Source organism: Rhinopithecus bieti, unplaced genomic scaffold (genome assembly GCF_001698545.2).
Source record: "Rhinopithecus bieti isolate Rb0 unplaced genomic scaffold, ASM169854v2 scaffold_6380, whole genome shotgun sequence".
Lineage (NCBI taxonomy): Eukaryota > Metazoa > Chordata > Mammalia > Primates > Cercopithecidae > Rhinopithecus > Rhinopithecus bieti.
The window spans coordinates 6,015,311-6,031,085 of NW_016806642.1; the positions used below are offsets into that span (position 1 = coordinate 6,015,311).

Genomic DNA, 15,775 nt, shown 5'->3' on the forward strand with positions numbered 1-15,775 from the left:
GTGAGAATGAAGAATTGTGCTGTACTTTGGAAAAGAGTTTGGCAGTTTCTGAAGATGTTAAACACAGAATTACCATATGATCTAGCAATTCTACTCCCAGGTATACACATAAGGGAAATGAAAACATATGTGCACTCAACACCTTGTAAACAAATGTTCACAACAGCACTATTCATAACACTAAAAAAGGAGAAACAACTAAATGTCCATTAATTGATGAATGGATAAACAAAATGTGGTATATCCACATAATGGAATATAATTTGGTAATAAAAAGGAATAAAGTACTGACATATGCTATAATATAAATGAACCTCAAAAATATGCTAAGTGGCCTGGTGCAGTGGCTCACACCTGTAATCCCAGCACTTTGGGAGGCCGAGACAGGCAGATCATGAGGTCAGAAGTTCGAGACCAGCCCGGCCAACATAGTGAAACCCCATCTCTACTAAAAATACAAAAATTTGCCGGGCATGGTGGCACACGCCTATGGTTCCAGCTACTAGGGAGGCTGAGGCAGGAGAATCACTTGTACCTGGGAGGCAGAGATTGCAGTGAGACAAGATTGCACCACTGCATTCCAGCCTGGGTGACAGAGAAAGACTGCCTCAAAAAAAAAAAAAAAGTATACGCACACACACATACACACACACACACACACGCACACACTAAGTGAAAGAACCCAGTCATAAAAGACCACAATTTTATTATCCCATGTTATGGACTGAATTAAAATTCATATGTTGAAGCCCTAACCCCCAATGTGACTCTATTTGGAGATACAGCCTTTCGGGAGGTAAATAAGATTAAATCAGATGATAAGAATGGGGCCCTAATCCAATGGTACTCGTATCCTTACAAGAAAAGGAAGAAACAACAGAGGTCTCTCTCCATGTGTGACATATAAAGTAGAGACCTACAAGCCACGAAGAGAGGCCTCACCAGAAATCAACCCTGATGGTAGAACCAACCCTTGATCTTGATCTTGAACTTTTAGTCTCTGGAACTGTAAGAAAATTAATTTCTGTTATTTAAGAAACCTAGTGTGGTATTTTGTTATGGCAGCTGTAGCAGACTAATACATTCCATTTATAAGCAATGTCCAAAGTAGGCAAATCTAAAGGGGCAGAAGCTGGCTGTCCAAGGAAGGGAGTTAGGAGTGAGAATAGAATGGGGAATGAATGCTAATGGGTACAGAATTTATTCTGGGAGTGACAAAAACAATGTAAAATTAGATGATGGTGATAGTTGTACAAATCTGTGCATATACTTAAAACCACTAAGTTGTATACTTTAAATGAGTGGATTTATGTGAATTATATCTCAAAAAGCTATAAAAGAAAACCACTACTTCAATAATTTTTTTAAATAGTGGCATGCTAAAAAAATGTGCCATTTCTTAAAAATTGAACTTACCAAATATTGTATCATTCTTGAAAGAAATGTAAAACATGGAAGATATTTCCTCACAGAAATGGAAAAGGATTTCAACTGCAGTTCTTCTTCAGAAGTCTTTTCAAATATTGAAAAGGAAGTTACACAAGCTATAAAAAATGCCATTGTTGTCACAACAGAAGGCATTAGGAGTTCATCCTTCAATAGAAGAGGTAGCAGACTGTAAAGGAAAATTTTTAAAAATCAAAAGAGAACCATCAATTCAAACCATAACCACTTTATTAAAAAGTTTTAAATTAGTTTACAAGAATTATACTGTAAATATATGGAAATTGGTATGACTTACCTAAATGTTGACACAAGTAAAAACCAAGTAGACATAAAAGGAATTTCACTTAAAACTAAGCAGACTGGTCTAAAATGGTAAAGAAAAAAAATTATATTACAGAATATAATTTCAACTCCTAATTTAAAAAATGTAAACACATTTTATCTATCTGATTTTCAGAGGTAGCTTTTAAAAAGCCAGGAAGGTCTTCACGTGTACTACTGATTCATTTTGTTAACAGTCCAGACTAAATTAGCCTAGACACAGGCACAGAGATGTCAACTTCTCATAATAATTGGAAAACTGCTGCTTCCAGTATGCCATTAGTGGAACTTTTTTCCTCTATCACACAAACGAGTAGCTTAAGAAAAGGATCAGATAAACAAATCGGAGAAGGTTTTGTCATATATTTCATAGTACTTGGTAAATATGAATTGCTAGTATTGTTTTCAAACATCTCTTTTATGTTCTTTCATGTTACATATTACTCCACTAAGTTAAAACTAAAGTTATGGCAGACAAGATCATCATGCCACTGGAGATGACAAGAGAGACAAGAGGATAAAGGAAAACAAATTGATAATAGTAAAATTAAAAGGAGGAAGAAATTAGTAGGAAGAGCTACACGAAAAGAGAAGTAGCATAGGTACAGGAAGCACAATGCCAATAAATAGAACCACTGGCTTTATCAAAGAGTTGTTTAGGGGCCAGGCACAGTGGCTCAGGCCTGTAATCCCAGCACTTTGGTAGGCCAAGGCTGGTAGATCACTTGAGGTCAGGAGTTCGAGACCAGCCTGGCCAACATGGTGAAACCCCATCTCTACTAAAAATACAAAAAAAAAAATAGCTGGGCTTTGTGGTGCATGCCTGTAATCCCAGCTACTTGGGAGGCTGAGGCAGGAGAACTGCTTGAACCCAGGAGGAGGAGGTTGCAGTGAGCTGAGATCACACCACTGCACTCCAGCTTGGGAGACAAAGCGAGACAACAGGGCAAGACTCCATCTCCATAAAAAAAAGTTGTTTAGGGTCATAGCTCTCAGCCCTGTGACCTCCTTACCACAACTCCTGCTCTAGTACCTTCAGGATTCAATTGTGGCAATGCTCAAGGAAGGAGCATTGCTAGTTTGAAGTCCTGAGTCCTGGTCCCCATGTTTGCCATTGATTTACTGTGTGACCTTGAGCAAATGATTAATCTACTTTCTTAAGTGGGAATAGAAATAATAATAATAGTACCCCATATTCTTAAGTAGTTGAAAGAACTCTTTGCAGGGATCATCTAGTGTTTATTTTTTAAAATACAATAAACTTTCCTAATGATGGTGGTTGTTGAATAACTGTTATCATCCTTATTTTAAAAGGTGCTCTATAAAGATTTGGCATTCTCCCCCTTTCCTAGAAGGATGACTTTTTCCTATGTCAACTAATATATGAGGTTTAAACCCTGGGATTATAAACTGATTGAAAACTACTAAAAGAAATTACTAGGCGGGGTGCAGTGGCTCACACCTGTGATCCCAGCACTTTGGGAGGCTCAGACAGGCGGATCACGAGGTCAGGAGTTCAAGATCATCCTGGCCAACATGTTGAAACCCCATCTCTACTAAAAATACAAAAAAAAAAATTAGCTGGACTTGGTGGCGCATGCCTGTAATCCCAGCTACTCAGGAGGCTGAGGCAGGAGAATCACTTGAACCAGGGAGTTGGAGGTTGCAGTGAGCCAAGATTGTGCCACTGCACTCCAGCCTGGCGATAGAGTGAGACTCCGTCTCAAAAAAAAAAAAAAAGAAATTACTAGAGGACTTCCCATTTCACTGCCTGAGAATGGATGCATATTAACAGCAAGCTCATCGAAGGTGCTCAATAAATACTGTTTTCTCTTTCTGGTTTAATTATTTCCCATTTATGCATTCAATATTTATTTACTAAACACAAGCATTGATCAAAAATGTATTACAGCCAGGTGCAGTGGCTCACAACTGTAATCCTAGCACTTTGGGAGGCCAAGGTGGGAGGGTCACTTGAGCCCAAGAGTTCAAGACCAGCCTAGAGAACATAGCAAGACACCACCTCTACAAAAAATTTAAAAATTAGCCTGGCATGGTGAGGCATGCCTGAGGTACTTGTTACTTGGGAGGCTGAAGTGGGAGGCTCACTTGAGCCCAGGAGTCCGAGGCTGCAGTGAGCTATGACCATGTCACTGTGCTCCAGCCTGGGTGACTGAGTGAGACCTTGTCTCTTTAAAAAAACTTACTACATATAAGCACTACTCTGAAAAGAATACAAAGATGATTATAACTCAGCTCCTAACCTCAAAGTACTTAAAATTCATCACCAAACAGCGAAATCTCCTACATCCTCAACCTTTTCTCTGAACCCCTCCCTTTACCACCTTGTTGGAAACAATGCCTGGCTCTCTCCTCTGAGGACAGTACTGCCCTCTGCCCTCTCAACTGTGTGTTTTTGCTGTTTCCACAGTCTTCAAGTGACGTGGCCTGGAGGTGGGAAGTAACCTCCTTGATCTTCCTCACTACTTTCCTACCAGTTCTTCCTCTCTCCATCCTAATAATCTCCAGCTTTGAACCTCATGTCATCACACTTTATCCCCGATTATTCCCTATCTTGTAAATACTGACCAACCACAGGGCTGCTTCCTCCATTACCCAAAGATTTCAACTCCTTTCTCACTATCACTCTGTACATACTGACTTAATTCTTGGTAATTTTAACAAATACATAGATCTTCCCTCTCATTTGCTAGAATGCCTCTCTTCTAGTGATCTCATCTTTAATCCTGTCCCTTAGGGTCATACTTTAGACTGCACCTCATCCATGACTCTTAACACTATCTCCTGCTTTGTAGATATTCCAACTCCAACCATCTTTTGATGCCACCAAGATCTTCAATCCATTGTTCCTACCACCTTTTCACTTTCCCTCATCGCTTCGACGGCCTTTTCCCTTTTTACCTATCTTAAATTCCAAGGTCAATCATTATAATCACTCCCATACATTCACTCTTAAGCCCTCAAGCAAGGGAATTATCCTCACCAGACAAAACCATAAACCTGGAAATACTCAACTTTCCACCAGTGCTTACTCCAACCATGCTGAACAACTGCTCTAGAGAACAACAGCTACCCATACTAACTGGTCTCACTTTAAATACATGATCATGATATTCAAGTGCCCTGCAACTACTATATATTTCCCTGATCTGTTTACACTCTGTCTCTCCTTAGAAAATGTTTCACACTTCTCCCTCCTACTTCCAACAGCTTCAACCCACTCTTGGCTAATGACTTTCCCTCTCACTTCAATAAGAAAATTGAAGCAGTTAAAAGAGAACTTTCACAGATGCCCACCATCACATTTACTCCCTTCCCAGCATCTCTACCAATATAGCCTATTCACCCCTTTTACTAAAGAGGAACTCTTCACACATCTGTCTGATGCCAATTCTTCCATTTGTGCTCTAGATCGTACCCCATCTCCCTTTCTGAAGGACAGTGCTCCAGCAGCTCCTCCTCCTCTTGAGATCCTGTACCATCAGCTTTCCTTCTCTGCTCATCATTCCCCTGCCTTTATTGCTCCTCTCTTAAACAAACCTATCTTGACACCATTTCTCTACTAATTATTGCCCTATTTTTCTGCTTCCTTTTTCAACAAAACTCCTCTGAAGAACAGTCTACCTTCCTCACACCATATATAAAACCTCAACTGGGCACGGTGGCCCATGCCTGTAATCCCAGCACTTTGGGAGGCCAAGGCAGGCAGATCACTTGAGGTCAGTTCGAGACCAGCCTGGCCAACATGATGAAACCCCTGTCTCTACTAAAAATACAAAAATTAGCCAGGTGTTGTGGCAGGCAACTGTAGTCCCAGCTACTCGGGAGGCTGAGGCAGAAGAATCGCTGGAACCCAGGAGGTGGAGGCTGTAGTGAGCCGAGATTGCACCACTGCACTCTAACCTCAGTGACAGACCAAGGCTCTGTCTCAAAAAAAAAAAAAAAAAAAAAAAAAAAAAAAAAANGGCTGGATGCGGTGGTTCACGCCTGTAATCCCAGCACTTTGGGAGGCCAAGGTGGGTGGATCACGAGGGCAGGAGTTCAAGACCAGCCTGGCCAACATAGTGAAACCCCACCTCTACTAAAAATGCAAAAAGTAGGCCGGGCACGGTGGCTCACGCCTGCAATCCCAGCACTTTGGGAGGCCAAGACGGGTGGATCACGAGGTCAGGAGATCGAGACCATCCTGGCTAACACGGTGAAACCCCAGCTCTACTAAAAAAATACAAAAATTAGTCGGGCACGGTGGTGGGCACCTGTAGTCCCAACTATACGGGAGGCTGAGGCAGGAGAATGGCTTGAACCTGGGAGGCGGAGCTTACAGTGAGTGGAGATCGCGCCACTGCACTCCAGCCTGGGCGATAGAGCGAGACTCCATCTCAAAAAAAAAAAAAAAAATGCAAAAAGTAGTCAGGTGTGGTGGCACACACCTGTAGTCCCAGCTACTGGGGAGGCTAAGGCAGGAGAATCTCTTGAACACGGGAGGCGGAGGTTGTAGTGAGGTGAGTCCGCGCCATTACACTCCAGCCTGGGCGACAGAACAAGACTCCGTCTCAAAAAAAAAAAAAATAGGCAAAAGATTTAAATAGGCTTCTCTCTGAAGAAGATAGACATATTGTGCCAGCAAGCACATAAAGAGATGTTCAATATCATTAGTCATTAGGGATATGCAAATCAGAATCACAATGAGACACCACTCATATCCATTAGCATGGCTATAATCAAAATGATGGAAAATAACAAGTGCTTTCAAGGATATGGAGAAATTGAAGCCTTCATATATTATTAGTGGGAATGCTAAATGGTGCAGCTGCTGTGGAAAACTTTGGTGGTTCCTCAGTGAGTTAAATACAGAATTGCCATATGACTCAGCAATTCTACTCCTGAGTATAGACTCAAACAAAAACTTGTACATGAATATTCACAGTGGCACTATTCACAACAGCCAAAAGGTGGAAACAACCCAATGTCCATCAACTGATGAATGATGAACAAAATGTAGTGTATCGATACAATGCAATACTATTCAGGCATAAAAAAGAATACAGTTCTGATACAACATGGATGAACTTGGAAAATATTAAGAAGCTAGACACAAAAGACCACATATTATATGATTCCATTTATATGAAATATCCAGAATAGACAAGTCCACAGAGATTTGCAGAAAGCAGATTAGTGGTTTGAGGGACTGGGGGGAAGGGAAAATGGAGAGGGACTGCTTTGGGTATGGGATTTCCTTTCGCGGTGATGATCTTCTGGAAGTAGACAGTGGTGATGCTTGCACAACAGTGTGAATGTACTAACTCACAATGTAAAATTTATGCTATGTGTACTTTACCACAATTTTTAAAAATTAAATATTTATTTGAAAAAATGAAGTATCAGCCAGGCACAGTGGCTCATGCCTGTAATCCCAGCACTTTGGGAGGCCAAGGCAGGGGGATCATTTGAGGTCAGGAATTCGAGACCAGCCTGGCCAACATGGTGAAACCCTATCTCTCCCAAAAAATACAAAAATTAGCTGGGTGTGGTGGTGCGCATCTGTAGTCCCAGCTACTCGGGAGGCTGAGGTGGGAGAATCGCTTGAACCCGCAAGGCGGAGGCTGCAGTGAGCTGAGATCACGCCATTGCACTCTAGCATGGGTGACAGAGTAAGACCCTGCCTCAAAACAAAAACCAAAAAAACAAAAACAAAAAAAATCATGCATCATCCCTACTTGTCTTTAGTTCTTCTCCTCTCATTTTTTCTATTTCTTTTTCCTTTGTTTTTTGAGATGGAGTTTTGCTCTCGCTGACCAGGCAGGGAGTGCAATGGTGCAATCTCAGCTCACTGCAACCTCCTCCTGGGTTTAAGCAATACTCCTGCCTCAGCCTCCCAAGTAGCGGGGATTACAGGCATGCATCACCACACCTGGCTACTTTTGTATTTTTAGTAGAGACGGGGTTTCTCCATGTTGGTCAGGCTGGTCTCAAACTCACAACCTCAGATGATCCGTCCACCTGGGCCTCGCAAAGTGCTAGGATTACAGGCGTGAGCCACCGTGCCTGGCCCTTTTTTTCTTAACCCTACCTAATCGGGCTTCTTCCTGCATTGCTCCACCAACACTGGCCCTACCAAAGTCACCAGTGACTTCCATATTGCTAAGCCAAATAATACGTTCTCAGCCCTCATCTTATTTGACCTATTAAGCAGCATCTGATGCAACTTACCACCTCATTTCCTTAAAACACCTTCTTTTTATGTATATATATTTTAAGTTCTGGGGTACACGTGCAGGACATGCAGGTTTGTTACATAGGTATACGTGTGCCATGGTCGTTTGCTGCACCCATCAACCTGTCATCTACATTAGGTATTTCACCTAATGCTATCCTTCCCCTATCCCCCACCCCGCAAACAGGCCTATGTGTGATGTTCTCCTCCCTGTGTCCATGTGTTCTCATTGTTAACTCCCACTTATGAGTGAGAACATGTGGTATTTGGTTTTCTGTTGCTATATTAGTTTGCTGAGAATGATGGTTTCCAGCTTCATCCATGTCACTGCAAAGGACATGAACTCATCCTTCTTTATGGCTGCATAGTATTCCACAGTATATATGTGCCACATTTTCTTAATCCAGTCTATCATTGATGGACATTTGGGTTGGTTCCAAGTCTTTGCTATTGTGAATAGTGCTGCAATAAACATAAGTGTGCATGTGTCTTTATAGTAGAATGATTTGTAATCCTTTGGGTATATACCCAGTAATGGGATTGCTGGGTCAAATGATTTATAATCCTTGGGGTATATATTCAGAAATGGGATTGCTGGGTCAAATGGTATTTCTGGTTCTAGATCCTTGAGGAATCGCCACACTGTCTTCCACAATGGTTGAACTAATTTATACTCCCACCAACAGTGTAAAAGCATTCCTATTTCTCCACAACCTCTCCAGCATCTGTTATTTCCTGACTTTTTAATGATTGCTGAGGCAGGAGAATTGCTTGAACTAGGGAGGCGGAGGTTGTGGTGAGCCGAGATCGTGCCATTGTACTCCAGCTTGGGCAACAAGAGCAAAACTCCATCTCAAAAATAATAATAATAATAAAATAAAATAAAATTGCAACCTCTACCTGCATCCCATCCTCCAGTACTCCCAATTACTCTTGCTCTGTTTTGTTTCTCTGTCATGGTATTTATTACCTTCTAACACGCTCATTTCTTAATATTATTATTATTATTTTTGTATTAGTGTCTATCCTTAAGAATGATAGCTAAGAAGGCAGGGATTTTTGTCTGGAATATATCACAAATGCACAAAACAGTGCCTGAAAAATAGTAGGCACTCAATAAATATTTACTGAATGAAATATTTGTTTAATGGTATAATTAGCTGGGACCAGGTCAAAAGGAACTTTCATTTAATTCTTTTTTTTTTTTTCGAGACGGAGTCTCACTCTGTGCCCAGGTTGGAGTATAGTGGTGCGATCTCGGCTCACTGCAACCTCCATCTCCTGGGTTCAAGCAATTCTCCTGCCTCAGCCTCCTAAGTAACTGGGATTACAGGCGCCCGCCACCATGCCTGGCTAATTTTTTTGTATTGTTAGTAGAGACGGGGTTTCACCATGTTAGCCAGGATGGTCTCGATCTCCTAACCTCATGATCCGCCCGCCTCGGCCTCCCAAAGTGCTGGGATTACAGGCTTGAGCCACCACGCCTGGCCCAAAAGGAACTTTTAATGCAAACTGTAAAACCATTTACCAAAAATAGATTAAAGCCATGCACCGTTACAAATAATCTAAGTGCATTTGTAGAAAATGAACCCCTAGAAGTTCAGTGTCTCAGAACTAATCTGGTCATACTATAAGCCCTGAATGAGCTGCCTTTCTATGAGCATAAATTCTGGGGAAATATATTAATACATGTTTGAAAGTAATGCCTCTCCACAGTTTCATCCCCTGGTACCAGTGATTTGTCTAGGGTCAGCCTAGCCTCATAGAATAGTGGTAAGCTCTACAGGTTTGGGCCTCAGGGGATGGCATTAAGCAGTCTTCCCAGTCTACAATGATATGAGACTGTTTTATTTAGAGCCAGGAAGCCTTCCACACAGGGCAGCCCAGCTCTGCACTAAGGTTTTAGTCCGAAGCTCCACCTAGTAAAAGCAATACTGCCTGCCATTGGTCACTGGTCATTCTGTACACATATCTTCCACAGGATTCTAGTGAACATAGGGTGAGGGGTAGAGCAGTAGTGGGTTGGGACTGACCTGGAGGAGGATTTCAGAATTCCAAAGGGTTTTATGCAAATACTATTTTAACATTAGGATATCATACTCCCAGCTGTCATCCACTGCTGTCTATGAACACCAGGAAAAAAATTTAATGCTTCTAAAACAAAGTAGTCTGATTACAGATTGCCAGTAGGGTCTAAACTAAGTTTGTGGCAAAAAAGAGAAAGAAGGCAACATATAAAAGACCGCATGGAAGTAAATGGAAAGAAGAAGACTACTGAATAGATGTGGAAATCAATGAAATGAAAAAAGCAAAGATGACAAACAGGCTCCAATCTGACGAAAACCTCTTTGAAGGCTATATTTTTTATTAGCATGTAGAAAATATAAGTGAAGGAACAGGAAGAAATTAAAATTATGTCAATAATATTCTACCAAAATTCTTCAGTTTAAAATACATTTTATAAAGAAAATCAAAAATTCTGGGAAAAAACGTGACTATGAAATCATTTTATGCGAAGATATAACATTTGTGTAGTTTTGTTTTGCATTCAAATGTATATTTGTATGTAAATTATAAAGTTATATGATAAACACATAATAAACATATACTTAAAACGTTTCTACTTACAATGATACCAAGAGAATGGATTTTTCATGTACTTGGAAAGAAAATAAAAAGAATGATAGTGCACAGCTAACCTTTAAGAAAAAAGGGGGGAAAATGAGATATAACAACTTGTGAAATAGCATATCAATTATGAATCTAAATAAAAATCATTTCAAATGAAAGTTGAAAGTTTATTAAAGCTTCTATTTAGAAGTAAAATACAAGCAACACTAGTATGCATATTTTAATCAAATTTAAAACTTGAAATATTTTTTCAAAAACAATGATTATAAAGCTTTATTTAACCATCTAAGTTCATTATAACTCAGTTATTAATAAACAGAACTAGTAAATATCTTAGATACAACAACCATACATTCATCCTCCCTTGGAATCTCGGACAACTTAAATTTAAAAGCATGAAAGACAAGAAGGTCATAACCTAAAACCGGCCAAACAAATCTATTTTGGTGTTTTAAAACATGCACTTCAATAGAATATATTAATGTTTTATAAATTAATCATGTGCTATTTGGAGTTTTAAATTAAAAATTATCTATTTTGAGAAGTTTATATGCTGCAAATTAGATATGGATAACTATCCAGTTGCTCAAGCAAAAACCTTAAATCTTATCCATGCTACACATCTATCCCATCAGCAAATGCTTTCTACAGCACCTCCTAAATACAATATCCATCCATTTCTCTCCATTCCCCTCTGCTAAGGGTGGCAGAGGAGTGGTCGAAGCCACCCTCCATCTTTGTAGTAGTGCAATAATCTCCTAATTGGTAATACTCCTGCCTCTTGATAGTTCATTCTCCAAACAGCTACCATATCAGATCATGTAATTTTCCTGTTTAAAATCCTCCAATAGCTTCCTATTATACTTAGAAAAAAAATCCCAATGCCTACAAGATCTGGTTCCTGCCTTCCTCTTCCAACTCATCTCTTATATCTCCCTCACTCATTTTACAGCAGCCACTTCATTCCTCTCCTTTTGCCAAATGTGTTCCTGCCTTAAGGAAAAATAAGATTCTATCAAGTCAGGGCCCAGATCTTCTTGTGATTGGCTCCTTCTGGTTGGTCATTCACTTCTTGGCTCAAATGTCACTTCTCTAGAAAGGTTTCCTTTACTCAATCTAAGTGTCCCCTAACCCCATTCAGTCAGCTCTCTTTTCACATAACACTATTCACTTTTTTTTTTTTTTTTTTTTTTTTTTTGAGATGGAGTTTCGCTCTTGTTGCCCAGGCTGGAGTGCAGTGGCACCAATCTCGCTCACCGCAACCTCCACCTCCCAGGTTCAAGCGATTCTCCTGTCTTAGCCTCCCAGTAGCTGGGATTATAGGTGTGCACAACCATGCCTGGCTAATTTTGTATTTTTAGTAGAGACAAGGTTTCTCCATGTTGGTCAGTCTGGTCTTGAACTCCCGACCTCAGGTGATCCACCCACCTCAGCCTCCCAAAGTGCTGGGATTACAGGTGTGAGCCACCACACCCGGCCAACACTACTTTCTTCATAGCACTCGTTACTCCCAGATGCTTTCTTGTTAATGGATTTATTTTGTTTATTGTCCATCTCCTGCCACTAGCATGGAAGACCCCAAGTAAAAGAGCAGGGATGTCATCTGTCATTCCTTTACATGCCAGTACCTAGAGGAGGACCTGAAATATGAGAGGGCACTCAATACCTGAAAAATTAAATATAAATCCTTTTGCTGCTATACATATACCAGTATTCATGCTATCAGTTACCTCAATTATAGATTTATATTGAGATATAATTCAGGCAAACATGATTGAAAGGAAAATACTTTAAAAATAATTATAATGGAAAATGTTCCTAAAACTCTCAGAAGTATACAATAAGAATTCAAAGCATGATTAACAAAACAAAATCAGAAAATCTTACATTTAAAAGTTTTAACACAATGGCTTCTTTTAAAACATACCAAACTGAGAAAATTAGAAAATTAAGAAAAGAAAATGTTTTTTCTGGCTTATAATCCTAAAAGTAATCATCTCTAACACTGCTAAAGTTACTCAGACTCTGAAATTCTATTCCATTATCTTTGAAATATACATTTATTTAGCATTCTATTTCCTAGAAAAACAACAATCTATCACAAGCTTGAAAGCTATTTCAGGTTAAGCCTACTGAAGACATCAGAACCTCACACCATACCCATTCTGTTCTAGCTGCCCAACAGAATACTAACAACAGATGACTTGGTATGCTCAGGGCCCATTCACAGAATCAAACAACACAAATCATCCATAAAAAGATAATTAAAAGAAAAGACAAACATAAAACTATCCTTTTTGCATTGTGGTAATGAGCTGCACTTTTGAAGTATTTCACTGTTATGTTCTTTTCTGGCTTGTTTTTATCCAATGTACTTAAGTGGCAGTCCCAGACTTGGAACCCTAATCTCTAAATGTTGCCTCATGTAAGCCCACTAGGACTTACTGTTTTCATAAACTAAATGTCCTTGATAGTTTAAAAGGTATTTTTAAAATGTCATTTTATAGACCATAGCACACAGGAACAAAATTTTAAATGCCACAGAAACACAACCAAGAAGACTTTGTAAAGCTACTCAGAAAAATCCTAAACTATAGAAAATGCACCTAGTCTATCTTCAAACTGACATAAGTCATCTTCCTAAAACAGAGATCTGCCCCACTTCTCAAAATATTTTTTAGTTTCTCTTGCACATAAATCAAACTCCAAACCTTTTCAACCAAGATATTCAAGGTCTTCAATAATTTGGTCAATTTTTACCCTTATCTTTCACCATATCCTCTCCTACTCTCAACACCTATACATAAAACTCACACAACTTATACTGTTTAATAGCTATTCCCAGAATATCCTGTGTCCTTTCCCACCTCTGGACCTTCAATTTCTTCCTCCTGTTTTGAACTTCTCTTCTGCTATATAACCTGCTGTTCTAAGCTTGCCCTACTTTCAAATTTGGGCTCAAATCCCTCTTGCCCTAACCAGCATTCTAAAATCTGCCCCCAAGATAATATCTCCCTTTCCCACACCATCTTAGGACTTCATTTGTACCTGACAGAACTTAATACCATCTGTTTTATAGCATAACTATTTAAGCTACTTAAGTTCATTGCCACTGTTTTCTACTTTGTAGTCCCTCATTAACTAATACAAAACAAATTAAATAGTTGAATTAACTGAAAGACTATTGATTGCTTAACTTTATGTCCCACACAGAAGCTAAGTATGGGAAACATCCAATAAATGTCTGCCAAATGAATGAATGTCTTGTTTCTCAGCCCCATAAATCCTGTTCAGAGTAAGAAATTAATTTTTAAAAGATCAGTTGTGGCAAGAATTAAGTATCTAAAGTAATGAAAAACTTACCAGTGTAAATTTGAATCCTTTGGAAGAGGGCTGAAGTATTAATTTTATGCATGCAGGAAGCAGGCTCAAAATGAAAACAAAAGCTAAAAAAATTAATAAAATCAAATATTTGTCTTCTTTGTAGAGGTATAAATCTAGCTTAAATAAGGAAATATTTTTTAAATATAAGGATCATATTATTTATCAACTTAAGTTGATTTCAAACTATACTTTTATTTATTAAATTTAAAGATGAAATAACATTTATATAAAATCTACACATTGATAAATATATATACTTTAAAAATAAATGATTACATAATATAGACCAAACATGATAAACCTAAATATTGCTTCTGTTATTTTAGTATTTAATATCATGCATAGAAAATATACAAAGATATATAGTTGAAGGTCAATTATCAAACACTCAAAATAAGAAAACATAATGAAGTATAAGAGATAATGCTATCTGTAACACAAACATTCATAAACTTTACTCACAAAAGAGTCTCTCTAGCCATCATTTCACAAAAGTTGATTATCTGATTTTCAAGCCCATGGTAAATCATAAAGAACAAGGTGGAAAGGGAGCGGGAAGCTACTAGAGCTTCTCCTAATGATGGCTAATGCTTGTGAGGAAAAAGAACTAGAAAAAGCAGACAGACTCAACAAGCAAAGTGGCCTGGAACCATTTAGTACTATGGGAAATAGCCCCTGAAAGCCCTGAAAACAAGTATATAACTGAATACAATAACTGATTTTCCCACTTGTAGGTTTTGACTTGTCAACTTGGCTAGGCTGAACTAATGTCCACAGAATTCCCTTCCTGTATGCCTTTGTTAGGGTGGGCTACAAGGGAAATTCTCGTGAGATTTGGAAGACAGAGAGGCCACACCCATCTCATCTCCCAGTTATTTGAACACTAGTCTGCTGTGAAAGAATTTTGCAGATGTAAAACCCCTACTCAGTTGATTTTAAATTAATCAAAAGGGAGCTTGTCCTGAGGCACCTAACTTAATTAGATCAAAGCCCTTTAAAAGTTGGCTGAGGCCTTCCCTAACAGCATCTGGGTCTTAATTGCTCTTCCTTCCCCCTAGATATTCCCTCCTGACTGGCTGCCTTGTGACTAGCCCCTACTACTGTACAAGCCAATTCCTTGTCATAAATTCACACACACACACTACGCAGTGATCTCCTACTCCTACTTCTTTGACTGATCCTGACTGATATACACTGAATATCATGACTCTTCAAAATAATATTAATCGTATTTAAGGTACTCTCTGTTCAAGGAGAGAACAAGTTAACAATTCAGAAAAACTTTCACATAAAAATAATTCAAGTTGAAGAGTTTTATTGTACAGAGCAATAGGTCTAAGTTACGTGGAAAATCCACTAAAGAAAAACACCTCGGCTGGGTGCAGTGGCTCACGCCTGTAATCCCAGCACTTTGGGAGGCCGGGGGGGGGGGGGGATCATCTGAGGTCAGGAGTTCAAGACCAGCCTGGCCAAAATGATGAAACCTCATCTCTACTAAAATACAAAAATTAGCTGGCCATGGTGGCCGGCGCCTGTAATCCCAGCTACTCCGGAGGCTCAGGCAGGAGAATCACTTGAACCCAGGAGGCAGAGGTTGCAGTGAGCCAAGATCAAGCCACTGCACTCTATCTCAAAAGAGCCAGACTCCATCTCAAAAGAATAAAAAAAAGAGAAACAGAAAAATACCTCATTCCCTAATGATGCCAAATAAATGAAATAATACCATAATGCTTTTAAAGAGTAACTTATAAAATA

At 39.2% G+C, this 15,775-nt stretch overlaps 1 protein-coding gene across 1 annotated transcript in view; it reads right to left on the bottom strand.

The window, feature by feature from the left end:
- The window catches only part of ALG6 (ALG6 alpha-1,3-glucosyltransferase), a 75,307-nt gene that overhangs the window by 8,330 nt on the left and 51,202 nt on the right, over positions 1 to 15,775 (bottom strand). The window contains 5 exon segments of the mRNA XM_017877215.1: positions 1,417 to 1,615; positions 1,742 to 1,810; positions 10,634 to 10,704; positions 14,000 to 14,072; positions 14,074 to 14,082. Of these exon segments, the coding sequence (XP_017732704.1) occupies positions 1,417 to 1,615; positions 1,742 to 1,810; positions 10,634 to 10,704; positions 14,000 to 14,072; positions 14,074 to 14,082 (421 nt within the window).